We start from the raw sequence: 21,687 nt of genomic DNA, 5'->3' as shown, positions 1-21,687 counted from the left end.
AAACAATTTTTCCAGTGGTGATGTTTCGATGGGTTTGGTACCTAAGTTGAAAGCAAATGTTATTGAGAATGATAATTCTGATAGTAGTGATGAAGTCGATGTGACTAATGATAATTCTAACCATCGACAGGCTTTCTTGAACTCCTTCAAAGAACTCCGCATTATCGTTCTAATAAAGAGAATGTGAAGTCATCCACAAAATATATCATACAGCTCTACTGAAAATGCAATTAAATAATAAGTTATCAAAATTATCCAGACCAAAGTAACATAATACACAATCTTTATCTAGAACGAAAAGTAGTCAGTCCATCACAGCTTTCAATTCAATTCCAAATTTTTGATTTGGGTTTTTCAAGCGGTCGATGGTTAGAAATTTTTTCTGCTCTATTTAGCTTCAATTTTTGGAGTTTTGAAGCTCGATTTCCAGCTTGTATATATATTAGTCGATTTGTTGGTGCCCCTATTGATAATTTTACCTATTCACTTTTTTTGCGATTTTCGACTCATATATCCCGCTAATAGTTAATTGGTTGGTTTATTGTTTTATGTTCTGAAATAATGCGACTTTGATGTAAAATTAGACAACTCTAAAATTATGTCGACTATTTAGTCGCGATTGTTTGATTTGCATTAATATTGGACTATGATGTTTATTAATTTTCGATTTTAGATTTTAGCCTAAAAATCCATTGTCGCTAATTTTGTGAAATAAATCTATTGTTTACTATTTCTGAGAAATATTTATGTTGCAATAATTATTAAGCTTGTATTGTGATTTTTCCAGTTAGAAATAATCCGAATTCGAATAATTACGAAATTTAAAAAATAATTCTTTGTTGAAAATTTTTTGGATTATTTGAATCGAATTTTCGACGGGAATTTTTTTTTTTATTTAGGTAACTCAAAGAATGGAGAGAAGAAAAAATATCAACTCATTTTTCAAACCAAAAAAACATACATCCATTTCCAAATCAATTAATCTAATGTATCAATTACAGTCTTAACATGGAGCAGAGCCAATCCAAATGCTTTTGAATCCTACCTCCATCCATACTATTAGTTTTCATATATTGAACTTTAATTACCCCCATGCCTCTTGATCGAAGGAACAAAAGTCTCAAATTCTACACTCAAATAAAACCCTCCTTCCCAAATAAATAAATACACTTTACTATCAACCCCACATATCCATTTTAAGTTTTTCTAGGCACCACGAACTTAAGGTAAGTCTTAATATCGTGACACTTGATTTTATTGGGAAAAATGGTCAGTGACAATAATAAATACACTTTAGCCATCAACCCCCACCACGACACCAACCCTCTCCCTTATTGTAATAATAATAAAAATCATTACTTCAACTTTACGGGAGGTAACTTTGTTGTTGATCTTTCTCTCAATTTTGAACAATTACATAAAAAACAAATCGAGGCAAGGATGTTTCTTTCTCCGCAAGACGAAATTGTCCGTATGAAATGCTATACGTTGCAGGCAATCGTCCCTAAGATATAACGACTTCAAGTCGAGAGATTGTAGCACTACAAACTCTCGAAAGCAGAGAACAAAATTACGCAGCAAATTTAAAAAAACGAAGTGAAGTATTATGCAGTAAGATGCAAGAAGAAGTGCAGTGAAATTGGCAAGAAGTGCAGTGAAAATGGATGAGAAATTATTTATAAATGATCATCGGATGTGTAGAAGAGACATGACTTTTCGGACCGGATACGTAGAAAAGTCACAAATTTTCGGACCGGATGTGTAGAAGAGTCATAACTCTCTGCGAGTAGGGAAGGGACACATTGTTTGATGCAAACAATAGGATGGAGTAGACACAAGCTTCGAGAAGGGACGCACAAATTGTTTCGTGTGCAAAAGGACATTGGCAGGTGTGCTGGTTCTGTGCATGTGCTCCGAAAGGTAGCAGGCGCACTGGGGCGCACATATTGTCGCGCACCAGCGCGAGAGCTTCTGTCCGGATGCATCTTCGCGCACTGTAGTGCGTTTTGGCGCGCACCAGCCCTGGTGCTTCTGTTAACAAATTTTATTTTCCAAATAAATTTGATCCAAAAATATTAATATTATTCAAGCACCGCACCGAGCCGGCCGGCGGCGTGCGTGTTTCACCGAAACACAGCCTATCAGCATCTTCTCTTTTTTAAAAACTTCTGATATCCCATGAGTCCCAAATCCTTAGCTCAACTTGGAGCTTATAAGGGAGACCAAGCTTGTCTAATTTTCTAATGTGAGACAACTCTCACTCCCTTTTTCATCGACCACTTTTCATTCTTCATTTAATTATTCATTTATCCAACAAACTTTGGGTTGAATTTAACAATATACATAAAACAATACGTATAACAAAATTAGAAATGCCAAAGTTAAAACTTTTGCGAGGCGTTCCTCTGTCAGCACGGCAGCCCCATAGGGTGGGTAGACGGGGGGTGGGGTGGCCATTCAACAGCTGGAATACTTCTTCTAACTGCTGGCCGACCTTCGGACACAAGAATGGGACCCCGCGTTTTGTCCCACTCCCCATACAATCTTGTCTAGATAATGTTAAAATATTATATTTATTTCGTTATTTCCATTTTCAATGTGTTATTATTATTTTCCAAACATTTAACACACACACACGATGTCAAATCCAGGACTATACCTTTTTTTTCACATTTCAAAATATATTATACATTATTTTTCTTTATACTATATTCATATATTAAAAGCTTTTTTCATCGTCAATTGACTAAAAAAACCCTGACAAGTCACGTGACTAAATGATTTGGAATCAATCCCTTGATTATTACTACGGAGAAATATAATCAAAATCCATGATTTCAAATTTATCTTCGATCTCAAAAATTCGTGAACGGATTAGAGAAGTTGTTTTATACCAAAGTTAGTTGGAAATATCATACTCATGTGTTGTGCATGGTTTCAAGGCTTCAAGCCGGGGCAAGCATATCTCGTGAACTTGCTCAATTCAAGTTTAGTCCAACTGAGAATATAATTTTGTGATTTCAAACTTTATAATTAATTTAATTTGAAAAATATTCTTATATTTTGATTATATTTTTAGGATTTAACTTTATACATAAATCTATTGAACATTTTTATATACTCAAGATCACTGGTCAAATTCAAGATCTACGGGCTTTTAAATTGTTACTTTTACATGTATAACATATATGATTGCTCTTTAAAACTGATCTTTTGAAATATCTCGAGCATTGATTCAACGAACAATTTCTTCAAAATGAATTCAAATAGTCTAAAGATATCCCCGCATAACAAAAAAATTTGGGTTGAGACGATACTAAAAAAAACGAGTCATTCTAACGTTAAACAAAAAATATATATATGAATTGAAGTGATCTTCATAATATTTAAGTCTCACAACCTCTTGTATATAAGAATGGAGTCTCAATCAAGATAAAATCCTTGTTAATACAAAATAAAATTATTGATGCTGAAAAAAAAAAGATCCATGTATATCTTCCAAATATCACGACATATCTTAAAAAGATAATTAGAGATTGTGTAAGAATTTTACGATATGGTCAATATACATAAAAATATCAAGTATTAATAAAATTTTAAGTTTGATGAAATATAACCATTTACCTGCAAAAAGTGAAAATAGCTAAAAAAAAATTATGAGATCGTGTTACTGTTCAATTTTGTGATAGAGATATCCGATTTGACCTGACTCATAAAAATTTATTATTTTTTATGTCAAAAATATTTTTTATGGTAAATCGAATCGACGTGAGATCGTCTCAGAAAAACATACTCAAACAACTATTTTATGTGGATGTGTAACAAATCAGAATAAAAAAGTTTTATGTTTGACGATATCAGGTATCTATATTTGTGAGATGTGTTAACTCTATTTATATTTATATAAAAAAATATTTTTGACAACTAATTGGGTTGAAAATTTGTTTGACAAATTGTCAAACTTTCGTGTGCGAGAAAATTTCATACGAGTTTTACCGTTTTTGTGAATCAGAACATTTTCGTATTTTCCGAATAATATTATTTTTTTTCGTTTTCAATTTTGTCACGCTTTTATGATTAATTTATTTGTTCTTTTTTTTTTTTTGTTATAACTCAGGCGTGGAGTGGGATCGAACCGAGAAAACCGATTATTTCGACAGGAGTAAGACCACTTAGCTACAAGCCCGATCTCATTAATTTATTTATTCTTACTTGGTGGTATATGAACGAAAGAATAATTATTAAAACAATTTATTTATGAAGAAGGAAATAACCCGGTTCCCGTCCGCCATAACCAGAGAGCTTGTCTCCTTCTCGTTGTTTTTATCTTTCCGTATTTTGATCTCTGCAAAATTTTCTGCTCATCGGCGAGATCTCTCGAGAACACACAACACACGATCCCACGTTCCGCGCTACCAAAAATCAAATTGAGCTATCGAAGTTCGAGTTATTGTGCAACTTCTTTTTCCTCGAGTGTTAATAGATATCTGTTCGTGGCGGGTGAATAAATCGCATTATAAATCTGATCAAGAAAAATAATTGGTGGGTTCTCCGTGTTTTTCTATTTTGTGAAAAGGGTCATTGAGATTTTTGGCGAGAAGTGGACGGAGAAAGAAACCAGTGAATTTCAATTTTAGTTAATGTTTTTTAATGATTTATGTGGGAAGCAGAGGTGGGAGAACGGGTTAGAGTTTGGGATGGAGATGGAAGAGACCGAGCTTGAAGAAGGCGAGGCACTGTGCTATAATGGTGTAGAGGAAGATTCCACGATTGACCCTGATGTTGCTTTCTCGTACATTGTAAGATTTTTTTAATTTTCCTTTTCACTTTTTTTTCCGTGCTGTGAAGTAGTTATTATCTTTATGACGGTACGTCGAATTTCTGACCTTGTTTTAAGTTGTATGGCACCTCTGTGTGCTCCCAAGTGTTGACAGGTGGTAGTTTAGTATTTTTGTTCTCTCTGTAATTATTCCGGCTTTGATCAGTTTCTGGATATGAATATGCTGTTTCCTTATATTCTCCGAAAAAGGCTAGTGTTCTTTATTGGGAATAGTAGTTACCATTTTTGGATTGGCCGTAGTGAATTTTGTATCTGTAGTTTGTTCTATTTAGGTGGTATATCTGTGCTCAGATTTGATGCATCTTCTTGTACTCTTATACGAGGACATGTGCACTAATGTTGTTACACGAGCTCTTTCTGAACCTTCTGTCGTAGGGACAAGATAAAATAAAATTCACGCATTACACCTAGCTTGAGGTGCTATCGTTCTTGGTCTTGAATAGAATATTAATATTAACGTTTTTCGATTGGCATTCGTTTGAAGGGGGAGAAACTCCAAGATGTTTTGGGGCATTTTCAGAAAGATTTTGAAGGTGGTGTTTCAGCTGAGAATTTGGGTAAGTTGAAAAAGAGTGCGACATAACAAATGTGAATTCAGAACATGATGTGTCGAGTATGGATTAAGAATTTGTTGGCTTAACAGGTGCAAAATTTGGAGGCTATGGTTCCTTTTTACCTACTTATCAGAGATCTCCATCTAGGTCCCATGCAAATACTGCTCCAGAGATCCAGGAAAATAGTATGCCAAATTCCGTGAAAAGGTTTCATTTGGAGGTAGATGCTGATGGATATAAATTTACGTACTTTTGTGTTGACGATCTTTCATTACAAAATAGACTAGAATGTCTTGTTCCAGGTTGACCTTTAATTGACATTTTCTCTGGTTCAGGATCAGAGTCAAAGCTCATCAGCTTCAAGAAGTGTTTCGCCGACTGCAAGGCTTCATGACGCTTCAGGAAAAACCATGTTGATGGGAAATTCCTTGAAAGTAGATGTAGACTTACCGTTTAGACAAGTTAATGAATCCAGTTTAAACCTTGGAGTCTCCAAGAAATCTGTCAACACTTCTGATCAGAGAATTCTGAAGGTCCGAATCAAAGTTGGATCTGATAAAGTTTCGACACAAAAGATTGCTGATATCTACAATGGACTTGGTCTTGTAGTTTCTCCATCTTCTTTGTTAGATGAAAGTCCAGCCACTAGTAAACCACAGAGTCGTAATCTTTTGGATTTGCAGGAGGGCTCTCCTATCAGTATTCTTCAGGTAAAACTAAATAATTTGTTGTGATTTATGATATGTTTGGGTCTAGTAGCGCTAATTCCTTTCTAAATGAATTCCAAAAATTCACGTGATTCTTTGGTGGATCAGACAATGACATCCTTTTATGGGGGTCTACTTCTATCTCCTCTATCAGAGGATTTGATTCATCTGATGGATAAAGGAAATCTTGGGGTAATCGGTGAATCTGAACTCGACGAGATGGGCACTAAGAAATCTGGGATGTTGGTAAATGGATCTCTTTCTAGTAGGTGTGATCAGAAAGTTACAGAGCGAAAAAAATGGAAGCCATCTGAAAGAGATTATTCTTTCACCGAATTAAAGAATCGTAAGAGCAGCAGTGATAAGAATTATTCCGTCTCTGCTCTGAAAAAGGAAAATGAAACTGATATCGACACAGTAGAGTGTGATGAACTTGTATCCAGTGCTTTGAAACTTCCACTTTTATCGAATTCACACTATGCCAGTGATGTGGTAATAGGGATGGATGGAGATTTAATCACCTCTGGAATGGCAGGGAAGAAATGTTTGGATACTGAACCTGCTCAAGATATTTGCAGAGCTGAAAAGTTAACTGAAAGTCTGGGATTGTGGCTTTCAGAAAGTAAAAAAGGAAAATTTGACAGCAGCATCGCTGCTTGCTCTCTGCACGATGTACGTAAAGCAGAAAAAGCTCGTGCTTCAGGTGAATATGAGTCAAATGATTGTAAGGGGACGAAAGACTACAGTGCTGAACCAATTGATTCCTTGAAACAGTTTCCTGTTCAGAAGGAAGGATCTAGTAGCGAGAAAGGTTCAAAATCAGCTCTCGAGAAGTCATCTTCTGGGGCCCAAAGGAAACTAGTAAGAGTTCCCAGCATAAGTTCTAAAGTTGCATATATGTCAAAAGATAAGTTGGATGTTGATTTTTCTTTGAGTTCTAAAAGGGGGAAGAGTTCTCATCCTGACAGTGACAGACTCGTGTCTAAAAATGAATCACATGATCTGCGAAAGGAAAAACACGGAGACTTGGGATTCGAAAATGATAACAAATCCATTTCAGGTGAAATGTCATCTACTGGAAGGATAAAGGACCATCAACGCATGAGTAGAATAAGTGAGAGTGATTACCATGACGGATTAAAAGATAATTGTAATAAATTAAACTCTGAAAATCCACATTCCTTGAAAGTATGCTCCATGTCGGCTTCTCATAGAATCCCTCCTGGAAATGGGCCGAGTTCTGAAGCTCCAACTGGAATGGCTGCTCCTCTTAATGAAGATTGGGTCTCTTGTGACAACTGTGGGAAATGGAGACTTCTTCCGCTGGGTACAAATCCCAAGAGTCTTCCAAATAAATGGCTTTGTAGGATGCTTACCTGGCTGTAAGTTCTATCATTCTTCTTGAGCCATCTTTTTTTATGTGACCACTCTTATACCATATTTTTCTCGTGTTTTGTGATAATCTGACGAACTGATATGTGTTCATGACTTGGTGTCTGATTTTATCCGCCTAATAACCAAACACAGAGTTGAGTTCAAAACTATCATTGTAGTGTGTTTGATGATCGAGCTAGGCCTTTTTCTGTTTGTTTGTCAAGGTTCTTTAATCCAAAAGGAAAAACTTATGTTCTGCCATTTTCGTAGGCCTGGGATGAACCGATGTAGTGTCCCAGAGGAGGAGACAAGTAATGCATTAAGGGCCCAGGCCCTTTACCACCACCCTTCTGCTTCAGTTCAACTCAACCAGATAAACAATTCTCTGGGAACTTCTGTAACGGTGCCCTCAGTTCAGGCACACAATGATAATAAACAAGAGCCTCTAGTCAATTGTTCTGATACAGGTATTACAATGAGTACCATCCTCAAATTGTCCTTTATGTATGAAGGGAACATAAGTCTAATGGTCAAATCTTATCCTTGAACCCCAATCTTCAGCTTCTCCTTAAATTTCTTATGTTTTTGTTCAAATGTGCATAGTTATGAATTCGAAGACAAGGAGCAAACGAGAGTCTGATTTGGATGGTTCTAGAGCATCTAAAAGACTGAAGGAAAATGAGAAGTTTGATTATGAAAAGGGGATTTCTGATCATGGCGGCACTTCCATAAAAGCAGATAGCTCTATTAACAGTTTGAAGCCAGAAATACATGCTCCTAGTACATTAGATCATTGTCTGCTGCATTCAAACATACATGATAACAAGGATTCCGTTAGGAAGAGGAAAGGAGAGGAACACCATGGTTCTCAAAGTCATGTGAAGCCTCTTTCATTTTCAGGACACTGCCAACAACGCTCTGGTGAATTTGTGGATGAAATGTGTGAAAGTGACCATATGAAAGAAAAGAAAGCTAGAGTTCCCAATTCTAGAAACCAGCAAAATGGGCATTTTCTGAGCAATTCTCAGGCTGAAGATTATTGGAAAGGTGATAAGAGTTTGGTTCGATCTTCTGTTACTGCCAATTCAAGTTCTTCCAAGGTATCTGGCTCACCTAAACATAAAGCCTTTTCCCAGGTAGTTAAAGGGTCCCCAGTTGAATCAGTGTCTTCATATCCTTTGAGATTTTATAATGCTGATAAGGTCACTTCTACAAGAAAGAACCTCATTGGAAAAGATGATTTTCAGGATTCTAACTCCCTGACTGGCATGAGCCCGAAAAGGTTTTCAGCTGGTGAAGATGACAGAGGGAATGATCAAACAGGGATGGTGAAAAAAGATGCAGTTGTTTGTGATATTCCCTTAGGTGATAAGGATAGTGCTTCTGAGAAGAATTCTTTTGAGCAATGCCAAATAGAAGGAAAAACAAATGCAGGCCTTGCTCATGGTAGTGTATCTCACTTGAAGAAGCGGGAGAAGGGGCTGGCTTCACATAAAGATAAGACTCAAACTTCTGGAGCTGACTCAGGTAAAGAAAAAATCAAGGTGTTTGATTCTTCACGTGATTACTTGTATCACGGGCGTGATGAGGAGAAGTACAAGAGTCGAAGAAACAAGTTTGCTGATGAATCCAGCACTCCAGGTAAGGCCGAGAAGTTTATTTGCAAGAAAGATACTGCAGGAGGAACTTTAAGTGAGAGCAGTAAAGGAAGAAGAGGTCAGATAAAGTATGAAGGTCATGGTGGCCAAGAAGTTACCATAAAAAGGCATAATCTTCTGCAGGAACATGATGACAATAAATTACGCAAGAAAAGTGAACAGGTTGAGGTTAATGAAAACGGTAACTCGCTCTCACTTCCACCCTTAGCAAGAATTCAGACTGAAACAGTTTCTAGTCTCCAGCCTGTCTCTGGATCTCATAAAGAAAACATTGAAAAAAGTGCATTTGGTAATGGTGATGTACTAAAGGCATTAAGACAGAGTATAAAACCTGAGAACCAGAATGTTCAACCCAGTAGCTCTAGAAATCCAAAATTGCACAAGGCTCGGGATGCTGAAGTCCCAAGTCCTGTTCGAAGGGATTCCAATAGTCAGGCTGCTAATAATGCTTTGAAAGAGGCAAAGGACCTCAAACACCTGGCTGATCGGCTCAAGGTTTATTCTTGTCGTGATAATTCTGACATACTTATTGTATTGTTCCAATGTTAAATTCATATCAAGGTTCTGTGTTACAGCATTCTGGATCAGGGGAAAGTAATGGGTTATACTTCGAAGCTTCCCTCAAATTTCTCCATGCCGCCTCATTGTTAGAATCTGGAAGCACTGAAGGCTCGAAGCATAATGATGTGCACTCAATGAATATATACAGCAGCACTGCAAAGCTTTGCGAGTGAGTTATGCTTAGTATTTATAAAATTCTTATGTTGGGAACAAAGTTTATGCATTTATTTGTGTTTGAAGTCATTTTTTTCCAAAGAAAATAAAGTTTTTGGTTATTTAAACGTTGGCCAAATCTTATGAGAGGTTATGACATGAGTTCTGTCCTGATGGTGAATCCTCTAAAGCCATTAAATATCGGTTTCTAAGGCATCATAGACTTCTTTCTTAGCTTTTTGCTCTGTTGCGCTGTCATATATTTTCTTGTTTCTAATGGTTACTTAATGATAGGTTTTGTGCTCATGAATATGAAAAGTCAAAAGACATGGCTACTGCTGCTTTGGCATATAAATGCACCGAGGTTGCTTATATGCGAGTAGTTTATTCTTCACATTCCAGAGCAAGCAGAGACAGGAATGATTTGCGAACTTCTTTGCAGATTTTTTCCCCAGGTATCAATTAGTCATTCTTTATGATGATTTAAAATGAAAACCAAACGATACTGTTATTACACTGGTCTCAGTTTAAAGATTGAAGGACTATATCTTCTTGACAACGTGATTTGTAATTTTATCATCATATTACCTTCAAATTTTGGTTTTTTTTAAGAAATGAGTAAAGGGTGATCTCTCCGTTTGTTACTTCCCTTGGCCCATTTTATAGCCCAAGCGCAATTGTGGGTTTTCTTCTGTGTAACCTTATAAATAGTAGAGTCCAATAATAGAAATTGCAGAATGATGTGCTGTTTTTTCTTCTGAAGTTGTTGAAAATCCTTGAATTGGTATGTTTATCTACGGGTGCTAACAGTTGATGCTTTTGTGGAGATTAATCGCTATCACTGAATCGTGAGAGAGAAAATGTTTGGTCATAAAGCCAAGATGAGAGTCAAAAACTAGAAAATTAATCTTTTAGGTGGGAGAACCCTCTAGGTAATTAACCATTTTAGGTTTTGCTGTATAATTTGATATGGGTATGTAATATCAGCAGCCTTTGAGAAGGCAAAGCACACCTAACACACGCACCTTAGTTCAGCCCGTGACTCATTTCATGTTATCGGGATTGACCCGATGATAGTCCTTGAGGACACATAACACCCTGCAACCAAGAAAAAATTGAGAAGGGATGAATTATATTCCTCTTTTGGCTATGGTGTAATTGTGTTTCACCTAGCATTTATTTAGTGATTTGTAAAATATAAAGTTGTAGCTGTGCGAGAACTTTATCTTACTTGTTTAGTTACGAACTTTGACGACTTTACAGTCCTAATTGTGGATTCTTGTGCTTACGATTACCATTTAGGTGACTCTCCTTCTTCCTCTGCTTCTGATGTGGACAACTTAAACCATGCGTCTACATACAATTCTACCGGCTTAACCAAGGTTGGAGAACCTGGTAGTCATGTCATCACTTCACAAAATCGTTCTGGTTTCTTGCGGCTCCTCAACTTTGTAAGTCTCGGGATTTGGGAAATCGTGGTTTGAGGGAGTTGTTCTTAAACTTCTTTTTTTAAAATAAAAAAAACTCTGTTTTTTACTGAATACTGTTTTTCTTTTGAAGGCTCAGGATATTACCTTTGCATTGGAAGCCTCAAGGAAATCAAGAAATGCTTACGCTGCTGCTAGTTCAAAACTCGAAGAAACCCTGCATAAAAATGGTATCACTTCCCTCAAAAAGGCACTTGATTTCAACTTCCAAGATGTGCAAGGTTTATTGCGCCTTGTGCGAGTCTCAATGGAAGCCATAAATAGTTGAAGTGGACATTACCTTTCTTCATGCCAATCTTGGATCTTCCCTTTCCTCCATGTTCTCGGATTGAAAAGGATCTTACCTGGTTGATTGCAAATGGCAGAGAGGGGAAATGATATTCACTCAGTTGTTAAAAGTTTGGCAGGGATGATTTAATGAGCCTCAATTTCTGCAATTCCTGCACAATTTGATCGTAAGATTTATTGAGCCAAATCCACGGCAAGCTCAAGATATCACAACTCAATACCGGTGATACATATATATTCAGAAAATTCAATCAAGAAAAGTGGACTATATTCTCAGGTTAATTTTCCTTCAATTATTGTCTATACTAGATCAGAATTCCCCCTTTTTTGTGGTTCTTAGACTATATACTTAAATGTTTTGCAGGTCCGTACATAGTGTTTCCACCCCAGCACTGATAAGATTTTACCTGTTTTATTCATCAGTGGACATGTTCATTTATACTCTTCTTTAATGAATGGGGTTGGGAATTACCCTCCTTAAAGGACTACATGTAAATTTATTTTTGCATTTCTTCGTATAAATGTCAATTGCTTGTTTCTTTTTTTTAATAATTAAATGTAAATGAAATTTGTTTTAGTCGATCAATCAACGTTCCAGGGACCGTTTATAATCGTGCCATAACTACCATAAATACAAATCATCCATAAATAAGTATGAATGGCAGCTCCCTCCAATGTCTTGGCAGGTAATAATAATAATACTGCATCGCCTCTCTCCTCCGCACGAGTCATGGAGTACTGATTACACTTCTCCGCACAATTAGCAGCCTTGGGGACCATGGCATGAGCCACCTGGGGAAACAGTGCGGGGGAGCTATTCAACAAGTGCAAAACCAAGACCCCGTCATGCTCGTTACCGGCTCATACTTCGTGTAGAGTTCTTTTTGTGGCTCATATTTGGCTTAGGCAGCTTTGACGACACTTGAAGCTGTATCTTAGCTGCAAAGCCGGCTCAATGCACATGAAAAGCCGGTTATTGAGCAGCGACCCAAGTTTGTGGTGCAAACTTCAACTGATGTCTTAATCTCACTGTTCTGGACGTAGTCGCTCATGCGAGCTTGCCCGATCAAATTCTAGAGTTTGATACCTATAATGTATCTCATTTGAGATGATTTAATCTCTTTATAAAAGGGATTTGTGGGCAACCAGATGTGACACACCAAGACATCAAGCACTAAAATGTTCATATCTCCATCTCTCTCATATTCACAATAGAAAGGTTCTCGGTGTCGTGAATTATCGTAACTGTAATACTCATGCAGCATGAGTAAATTCTGTTTGTGATCAAGATTTGGCCCCGGTTGGTAGGGGTGATTAGAGTAGGATTAGTCACTGGTCCAGCGTTTGACTCGTTTTTGGAAACAAAATGGATTACCTCATGCCCGTGAAAAGTCACTGTTCAATCTTGAAAACTCATGAATTATGTCCCTACTTGTTGGTATTTCTAGTCCACATTTGTACAGTACGAAGGGTTTTTCCCAATTTTACCCTGCGCGCCGCCCTAGAAAACACACCAAACTAACTGACCCTCTTTCAAGAGAACTGCCGCAGCAGCAGGAGTTCGTGGAATCACTCTCATTGATCGAATTCATCTGTAATATCAACATGTCACGAGAAAATCCTGAAATCCCATACCCAATTTTCCATTTCATTTCATTTCCAAGCTTAAGTATTGCAAAACTCAGATTTTCAATCCAAGAAAATAGTATCTTTCGAAATTATCTCTACTCCAACTAATCACCCTTACTCCAATCTTCAATGATTCTTGCTGCTGTTGTGGGTACAGAGGACTTATCCGCCGCAGCTCCAGCTTCAAGTCTGCGCGCTGCTGTTCCTCATCGCCAACTCCATTTTCTTGCAAAATGCCGCATGCATTTCCAAGATGGGTCCACGGATCAGATGGGGATCCGGCTAAGATTTGAAATCCGAGATCTTCCAAAATGGGTCGGCGGGTGAGACTTGGATAAAACAAAAGAGTGATGAACAAGATCTATTTTAGATTTTGCTCGGTTCATAGGTAAATTATAAAGTGGGAAGAGGTAATTTGGTCATGTGAAATATTTGCCAAATCATTTTATCCCAAATAATAAATATCCTTTACATAAAAACTTACTTATCCCTAATAATCTCAAAAGGGTGCCTAAGAGTATGCAATAAGAGGTCCTAGATCAACGTTTTTCAATCTTTCTGGTATCAATCAACTGCTAATTGGTGTGGCTTGTTGGCAAGTCTGTATTTTGGGGAAAAACGAAAACAAAACAGAAAGGAAATTGTTAACCACTGAATGAAAGCGACAGCATATACTAATAGGAACTTGATGTGGAAAATTTTATTCCAAAAAGAATAATTTGCATTCAAAATTACATGAATCATCACACTCACACCACTTTAAGAAAAGAACACATTTATCCAACGGAATGATTTACTGCCTCTGAAACGTTTACACAAGAAGAAGAAAAGCTCCCTTACAAAAAATACAACTTCGAGTTGCCTCGCTTTTTTAACTCCTGCACCGCGTGGCGGCGGAGCACGATCGAGTGTATGGATTAGCTTGCGCACCTGGCCGGCAGTTGTAGTACGAAGCGCCTCTCCTTGAGCATGGGACTCTGTTCGCCTGCAGCGCCCCGTAGCTGATGTACCTTGTGGTTGCTAGAATACGCCGACTGACTTCCGAATCCATTTCGAACTCGCCGCCGCTGTCGGCCATGCACTCAGCTATTGATCCTTGGCAGGTCACGGGCATTTTGATCGGAATCCAGCTGAAGTCGCCGTCGCTGCCAGCTTCGGCGGATCGTTGTAGGAGGATCAATACTAACACGGCGGAGAGGAGGGGGAGAAAGGTAGATTTGGCCATTCCTGATTTTTGTCCGATGGCCTCTTCTTCTGAAGATTAGGAAAGTGACCGAGTGTCTGTCACGCGGATTCAGATTAGTACAGAGGAAAAATGGTGGCAAGCACGTTAATGCAATTCTTTTCTTACAAAATTAGAAAAAGGCAATAAAATAAAGGTGATTGAGCTGTTCTTTGTCATATTTTTAATTAACTTTTGCTTTAGCTCTTCTTTGTCGGGGGGAAAAAATCATAAAAATACAAATTTATATTTAATAAATATATTAAACGGTGGAAATTCCACCGTATATTAATATGACAAAAATTTGTGTGAGACGGTCTCACGGGTCGTATTTTGTGAGACGAATCTCTTATTTGGATCATCCATGAAAAAGTATTACTTTTTATGCTAATAGTATTACTTTTTATTGTGAATATCGGTAGGGTTGAACCGTCTCACAAATAAAGATTCGTGAGACCGTCTCACAAAAGACCTACTCTATTAAGATATATTACCGACAAGGTTTTAAAGTTACATACCTATATTTCTTTTACATGAAAAACAATCACAATTAGTTGTATAAACAAATCAAAATCAACCGAAAAAGATTCGAATTTTTTCGAATTAAGTATTGTTCGAGTTTAACTTCAATTGGAAGCTCGGAAATTTAATTTTTTTGCTTCTGTTTGGCTCGAAATGTTAGAACGTATTCACGAGTTATTCGAATTATTGCTTGGATATTAAAGTTCGAAAACTCGAATTATCCGAAAGCTCGGACCATTAAGACTCACTAATCGGCTTATTCGCTTTCAACCCTAGCCACAACTGCACAACCACATTTCAAATTGCAAATGTTTTGATAAAATATTAAGGGGTAAAAACAATATTTACGCTCTAAATATTGTTAACTATATTCTATTTTTCTATTAAAAAAAACTATATTCCATTTGAGTTTGAGAAGAATTTTTTTTTTTAAATGACATATTTGTTATTATTTGGTTTAGACTATATTCCACGACTACACCATATTTTCCTTTGACGGAAAAACCACTTCATGTTAGAAGCTCCAAGCAACCCTGTTCACTCGAACAAAAGTTTTAAAGGTTATTTTTGTAATTTTTATGTGATGGGTAGCTAAAACCGAAAAACATATTATATAAAAAAAAAATCATTTCTTTGACAAGATATTGATTTTTACCCTTTACGAATCAAATCATAAAGTAACTCATATCATTTATATTTACTTTTGGGAAAAATAAATAATACATATTGTTTACCAAAATCAATGAAATTTAAGATAGACAATAGTACGTATTGTATTCTTATCTTAAAATATTATTATTTTTACCCGTTAGTGTTTGTTGTTATTCTTTGAATTTTATGAGCAAATCAATACATCATAATTTTGGTTGAGTAGGTCTCTTATGATATGATCTCACGAATCTTTATATGTGAGACATGTCAATCCTACCGATATTCACAATAAAAAGTAATATTTTTTCATGATGACCCAAATAAGAGATCTGTCTCACAAAATACGATCCGTAAAACTGTCTCACACAAATTTTTGTTGTGTTGTCAATTTCAAAATAGTACACAACTCATTATGGATAAATGTCTCAATTAATATAAATTCCTTACAACATCAAATCTGAACACAAAAATTGAACACAGTGCAACTACCAAAAGAAAATAGAAAAGTATTATACTTTTCAATTTCTTAATAATTTATCACAATTCAATTAAATTATATTTTATATTAGAAAATAACTTTAATAGTAATCGAAGTCATATTTTACTATTTTAACTATTAATTTGAGAATAACAAAATGTCCTATACAATTATATCTATTACTTTTAAAAGTTTAGTGAATAAAAACTTATTTCATTAAATATTTATTTTAGCTGACAAAATTAAATCTTTAATTTTGAAATTTGAGAAGAGGAAGCATCCGGAACAATAATAGATTTTGATATCCCATAAGAGCCCGGGTCATGGATGACTCGGGATATCAAATGGATAGACCAAATTAGGGTCAATTTGCAAGATGAATTTTGCAGAAACCGGGCATGTGATTACCTAGGACATCTTCTCCTCGGGCTACCAGACGTTTGGGCTATCATACAAGTTCCCGGGAAGCATTCTACTCGGGCTACCTCGAAAAAAACACTTCACTTAAGTACAGCAGTATGAGCTACCTTATGCTTGACAATCATTACTGTCAGAGTCACAGGGGTTGACGTGTCAGAGAAGTTGTCAGAAGTAGGGCATGAGCATCCATCTTACCCTAAGTAGTAAGAGAGCACTGAAAACATGATAATCGTGAGATTTTCTCCTATAAATAGCATGTATGTATTTCATTTTAGGGATTCTGAACTTTGGAACATTCACGTATATTTACTCACACTAGAAATAATGCACGTGCGTTGCACGTGGGAAACATATGTTAAAATAGTTAGAATTTGAAATAAAATTAATTAACTCAACAAAAAACAATAATAATATTGTAAATTTTGACAATTCGTGTTAATTAGCATATGTAACTAATTTAGAAAAAAAACATATTTTTTAAATTTTTAAAAAAATATTTGAACTATTAAAATTTTTCTCATTTCTTTTTTATCATATTGTTTTCTTTTGTTATTTGTCATATTCTCTCAATAATACATATATTTTATTATAATATTCAATTATTACAATCTTTTTTGTTGATCAATGATATGCAATTTTTTATTTACAATGTTGTTTGATTATTATTCTCTTTCATGTAAATTGACAACAATTTCTACTGGATGCTTTTACTTTCCTAATCACTTTTAATTTATTAGACACTTATACTTGATAACATATAAACTACACATTATTATTAGGGTGAACAAAATTTCGATTAAACCGAATTAACCGACCGAACCGAGTCAATTCGAAAATTCGGTTTGGTTATTTCAGAAATTCGGTTTTCAAATTAAAAAAAATTTGGTTAATTCGGTTCAGTTACGGTTGTCAAAATTTTGAAATCAACTAACCGAATTAACCGATATAATAAATACTATTATTTAATATATTTTTATTATTTATCAATTTTAATATATTTTTTAATTTTTAATTTTAAAATCAGCCCTAATTATAAAAGAAAAATTTGTTATGTATGTGATTTTATGTTTTTATGCATTTGTGTAGATTGTAGTGTTCAAAAAAATTACATATATAATTAAAGTTAAATCACAATTTTTTTAAAAACTAATCGGTTAATTCGGTCACCTACCGAATTAACCGATTTTAATTCGGTTCGACTTTCATCAGTTATGAAAATTAATTCGGTCGGTTCGGTTATTGCAAAATATTTCGGTTTGGTCCGGTTATGACTAATTCGGTTCGGTCGGTAACAGAACCGACCGAATGCTCACCACTAATTATTATAACAATATATCATCACATAAAAAATAATGATGGATTGATTTAAATAAATATTGATTAAATGTTGTCATCTATTTGCAATTTATAATAATAATATTTTTTTTACAATAAATCACCTTTTTACTGACTCTTATGACATTTATTTTAATATTTCATATTAACTCATAAGTATAATTAGCACAATCAAATTACTAATGTCATATCTGTATTACCTCCAGAAAAATAATATATTTAATTTTTCTAATTGTTTAAATATCGTAACGAGAATATTTGAGTACCATTATCTTGAGAAAAATTCATTGCATTTATAAAGTTTGAACGGTAAATATAACTTTATAGTATACATTTAATTTAGAAACTGAATTCATTGTATAACAAATACTTCTTCCATTTCTATTTTTTTGTGTAACCCAAAAGAGTTAATATTTTTGTTCTTTTATCTTCTCCAACTCACTGTAAAAAGTTATAAAAAATATTTATATCTATAAAAATATTTTTATTTATTGTTTTTCTTGTCTATATATGTTGTTATATGTGAGCATATATTCTACTTCATTGTCTTAATTGTCATATATCTTTACTATATAATTCGTGTACATTGAAGATGAATAAGTTCATTTTGTAATTTTTTATTACCTGGACTTAGGTTGATATATTAATATGTGATATACATAGATATAAGAATTTTCAAATTCAATTTATTCACAATGATTGTTAATAACAAAGGCCAACTCAAAATAATAAAAATTAGGATTCATAATTATTTTGAATCGATATAAAAATAATACGTGGAAATTTTTTTGACATTTTAGTTGCAAAATACAGTGATAAATGCATGTGAGTGCATTATTTAATTGTGGCAATTATAACTTTATTTAAATATCTTATTTCTCACTCAAGGATCAAAATTTGTTTATTTCTTATTTTGATTATCGACAAATCCAATATTTCATTTAAATGTTTTTGTTAATAAAATTTACATGAGTTTTATTGTATATTTATCCAATTTGAAAGGGATAAATTATAATTCAATATATAATAATATTTGAAAATTGTAGAATGCTTCTAAATTTATAAATCGAGTAACATGTAATGGATCAATTCAAAACTAAAAGTTGATGCAACATGTTTCTTCTAGCTTTACAATCAAATAATATATAATCGAGCGTTTGTCGCTTTACTAAAAGCTATAACTGATAATAACTATGCAAGTCAAATCTTTAAATCATATAACAGCTCAAGCGTCTACCAATCGTGCACAATTATTGTACCAAACACTCTATCTCCTAATAATTGCACCAATTGCAATCATTGAAAATCAAAGTCGCGATCTTGGCTCTGATACCAATTGTAGGCTCAAGCGTTTACTATTTTATCAAAACCTATAGATTATGGTAACAGTGCAAATCAAATATTTTAAATAGTACAACAGCTCAAACACAACATTTCAATTACTCAATAAACACAATTTCGAACGTAGGATGTTAAATTTAATATTGACATTAGATAATTATAGTATTAATTCTAACATTCTTTTTTTATTCTTCTCAATATATTACTCTTTCTATCTTCAAATATAATAATCTATTTATTATTGTATACAAAGTATAATAATTATTTGGTTAATTGATCACATTTAATATTAGATGTTTAGAAAAAATTCTAATATATCTTTAAAGACCAATAGATGATGAAAAATTAAGAAAATGTAGAACACTACGGTGCGTAAACTTTCGCTTTGTACAGTGACAAAAGATAAGGTGAGACCAAGTGAGATACTTATATATATGAGTCTCATTCAACTTAACCCATTATAATATTTTTATTAACCGACTTTGTCCTTCGTTTTTACTTCACTAACTTTGCAGTGTGACTCATTCAAGCATTAAATTTTTATGTTTTTAGTACATAGTGGCATCCACTCTCTTACCGACTTCAATCTTTAGAAGTCGGTATTAGTAGTTTATAGGTAATAGATAATTATTTAATTTTTATTTTCTGTCTTTTGATTAATTGTGTAATTTTTTATGTTCTACCTAATTCATTTTTAGAATTTTTATTGAATTTTTATAATCGTGATTATAAGTGGTGCACACATACAATATAAAATTAATATATTTTAAAATGTTAATATTAAAGTGTCGAATAAATGTATTAAATCATTATTTAAGAACTTTTAGAAAAACAATATACATCATAATTTAAATTTAAAGATTAATATACAAATAAATAATTGCAATGAATATCTTATAAAATAAATGGTGTTAGCCCAAAAAGATTAAATATGGTTATTGTAAATGAATTTTTCTTAATTAATTAGAAAATTTTAGGCAAATGTGCTGAATTAATTAGAATGTTTTTAATATAGTATGTCGATAAATGTTTTTCCATATGAGTTAGTGATTGAGTCTTTATGAACATTTAAAAAAAATGTGTCTTTAGTTATAGTAACGTTGTCTTATAATTTAAAATATTAAATGAAACAAATTATCAAGATAAAAAAATAATTAGGAAATTCAAGAATCTGTGATTATTCAATTAGTTTAATTGACACTGTAAGACCCGAGATTTTATCATTTTAATCCGAGATTATTTAATTTATGAATTTTGGAATGTTGAATTAGATTCCATGGTTTTTGTAATTAATTAGGATTGAAATAGAATTAAAAAGAGTTGCGAGGACCAAATTGCAAATAGTGAAGATTTCAGGAGCTAAATTGCAACATTGAAACTTGAATATGACACTTGTCATGCAAATATAAAGTGGAATCTTTCATTTCAATTATAAATGTTCAGAAGAAGAACAGAGAGCTCCCGAGAATTTTCAAAGCTTTTCCATCCTTTAGAAATTTGATTATTCAAGATTCGGCTATCAGAATTTCGATCTGAAGACAATTCTGAGATCCTCTCGTCAACTGCTACTACAGGACATAAGTTTCATTGAGTTCTGTTATCATTTGAAATTGTGATATTGGAGAAATTATTATTTGATCATTATATAGTGTTCTGGATATGTTAGACATCGTAGAATCGAAGTCAGATCGAAGAACAGATTGATTATGGAATTGTTATGATTTTTCATATTATATTGATTGAAATTGAATAGATTTGGATTATGGATTAATTACATATTGTATTGGATATGGGTTATGATTGGTAATTGATATATGTTGATATGGTATTGACGGGAATATCGGGATGGTACCGTTATGCCGTTGATTTTGAATTAAATTCAGATTGATCAGATTCGGTATCGAATTGTGAATGGAATGTTGATATTGCTATTCTCGATATATCATTTCAGATTGACAGAGGCAGTCTTGAATTCAGAACTTCCAAATCCTCAGACCGAGACTACGAACGAAAGGTATAAGTCGACGTTATCCGGGAGATTAACTTGAGTCAGATTGGACTCTAGTTTCCCTAAAACCACATACTTTATTTTATTGCAATTGTTTGACATTGATATGCTTGTTCTATTGATTTATAGAAAGCATGTATTAGACGAGTATTAGACGAGCGATCTTGTGACAGTAGTGTCGAATAGTGATGGAATCGTCACTAGCACATTGCACGTTGTCACAGGATAGTATATTGATGAAAATGCCATAGTCTGTGACGGATAGGTCAAGACACAGGATGTTTGGTTATATCGAAGTGGATAGAATTGGAGTTTCTTCTATTATTGTTATTCGATATAGGAATGCCAACGTCTGGAAACCGGGATCCCTAGACTAGGAATGAGTCTAGTCTGAGATATGGAGTCATGAGTTGATTGACAGTTTTATATTGATTATGTTTTCAGAGTTGATGCATATGA

The 21,687-nt window shown here is 34.2% G+C and overlaps 1 protein-coding gene across 2 annotated transcripts; it reads left to right on the top strand.

Moving 5' to 3' along the window:
* Positions 1 to 4,247: 4,247 nt before the first annotated feature.
* On the top strand, positions 4,248 to 12,652 carry LOC140973344 (cysteine-tryptophan domain-containing zinc finger protein 7-like). 2 transcript variants are annotated; one of them, XM_073436058.1, is made up of 13 exons: positions 4,248 to 4,542; positions 4,671 to 4,799; positions 5,325 to 5,397; positions 5,484 to 5,614; positions 5,730 to 6,104; positions 6,210 to 7,483; positions 7,746 to 7,942; positions 8,079 to 9,628; positions 9,709 to 9,863; positions 10,142 to 10,302; positions 11,150 to 11,298; positions 11,408 to 11,899; positions 11,987 to 12,652. In XM_073436058.1, the coding sequence occupies exons 2-12, from the start codon at positions 4,698 to 4,700 to the stop codon at positions 11,600 to 11,602; spliced, it is 4,362 nt and encodes a 1,453-aa protein (XP_073292159.1). In that variant the 5' UTR covers positions 4,248 to 4,542; positions 4,671 to 4,697; the 3' UTR covers positions 11,603 to 11,899; positions 11,987 to 12,652. The 2 variants fall into 2 exon arrangements, with proteins under 2 accessions (XP_073292159.1, XP_073292157.1); XM_073436056.1 differs by having other exon boundaries at positions 4,248 to 4,799.
* Positions 12,653 to 21,687: the final 9,035 nt, after the last annotated feature.

This window comes from Primulina huaijiensis, chromosome 3, assembly GCF_012295235.1.
Source record: "Primulina huaijiensis isolate GDHJ02 chromosome 3, ASM1229523v2, whole genome shotgun sequence".
Taxonomy (NCBI): domain Eukaryota; kingdom Viridiplantae; phylum Streptophyta; class Magnoliopsida; order Lamiales; family Gesneriaceae; genus Primulina; species Primulina huaijiensis.
Note: the sequence above shows the minus strand (reverse complement) of the source record. Positions and strands in the feature narration are given on the sequence as shown.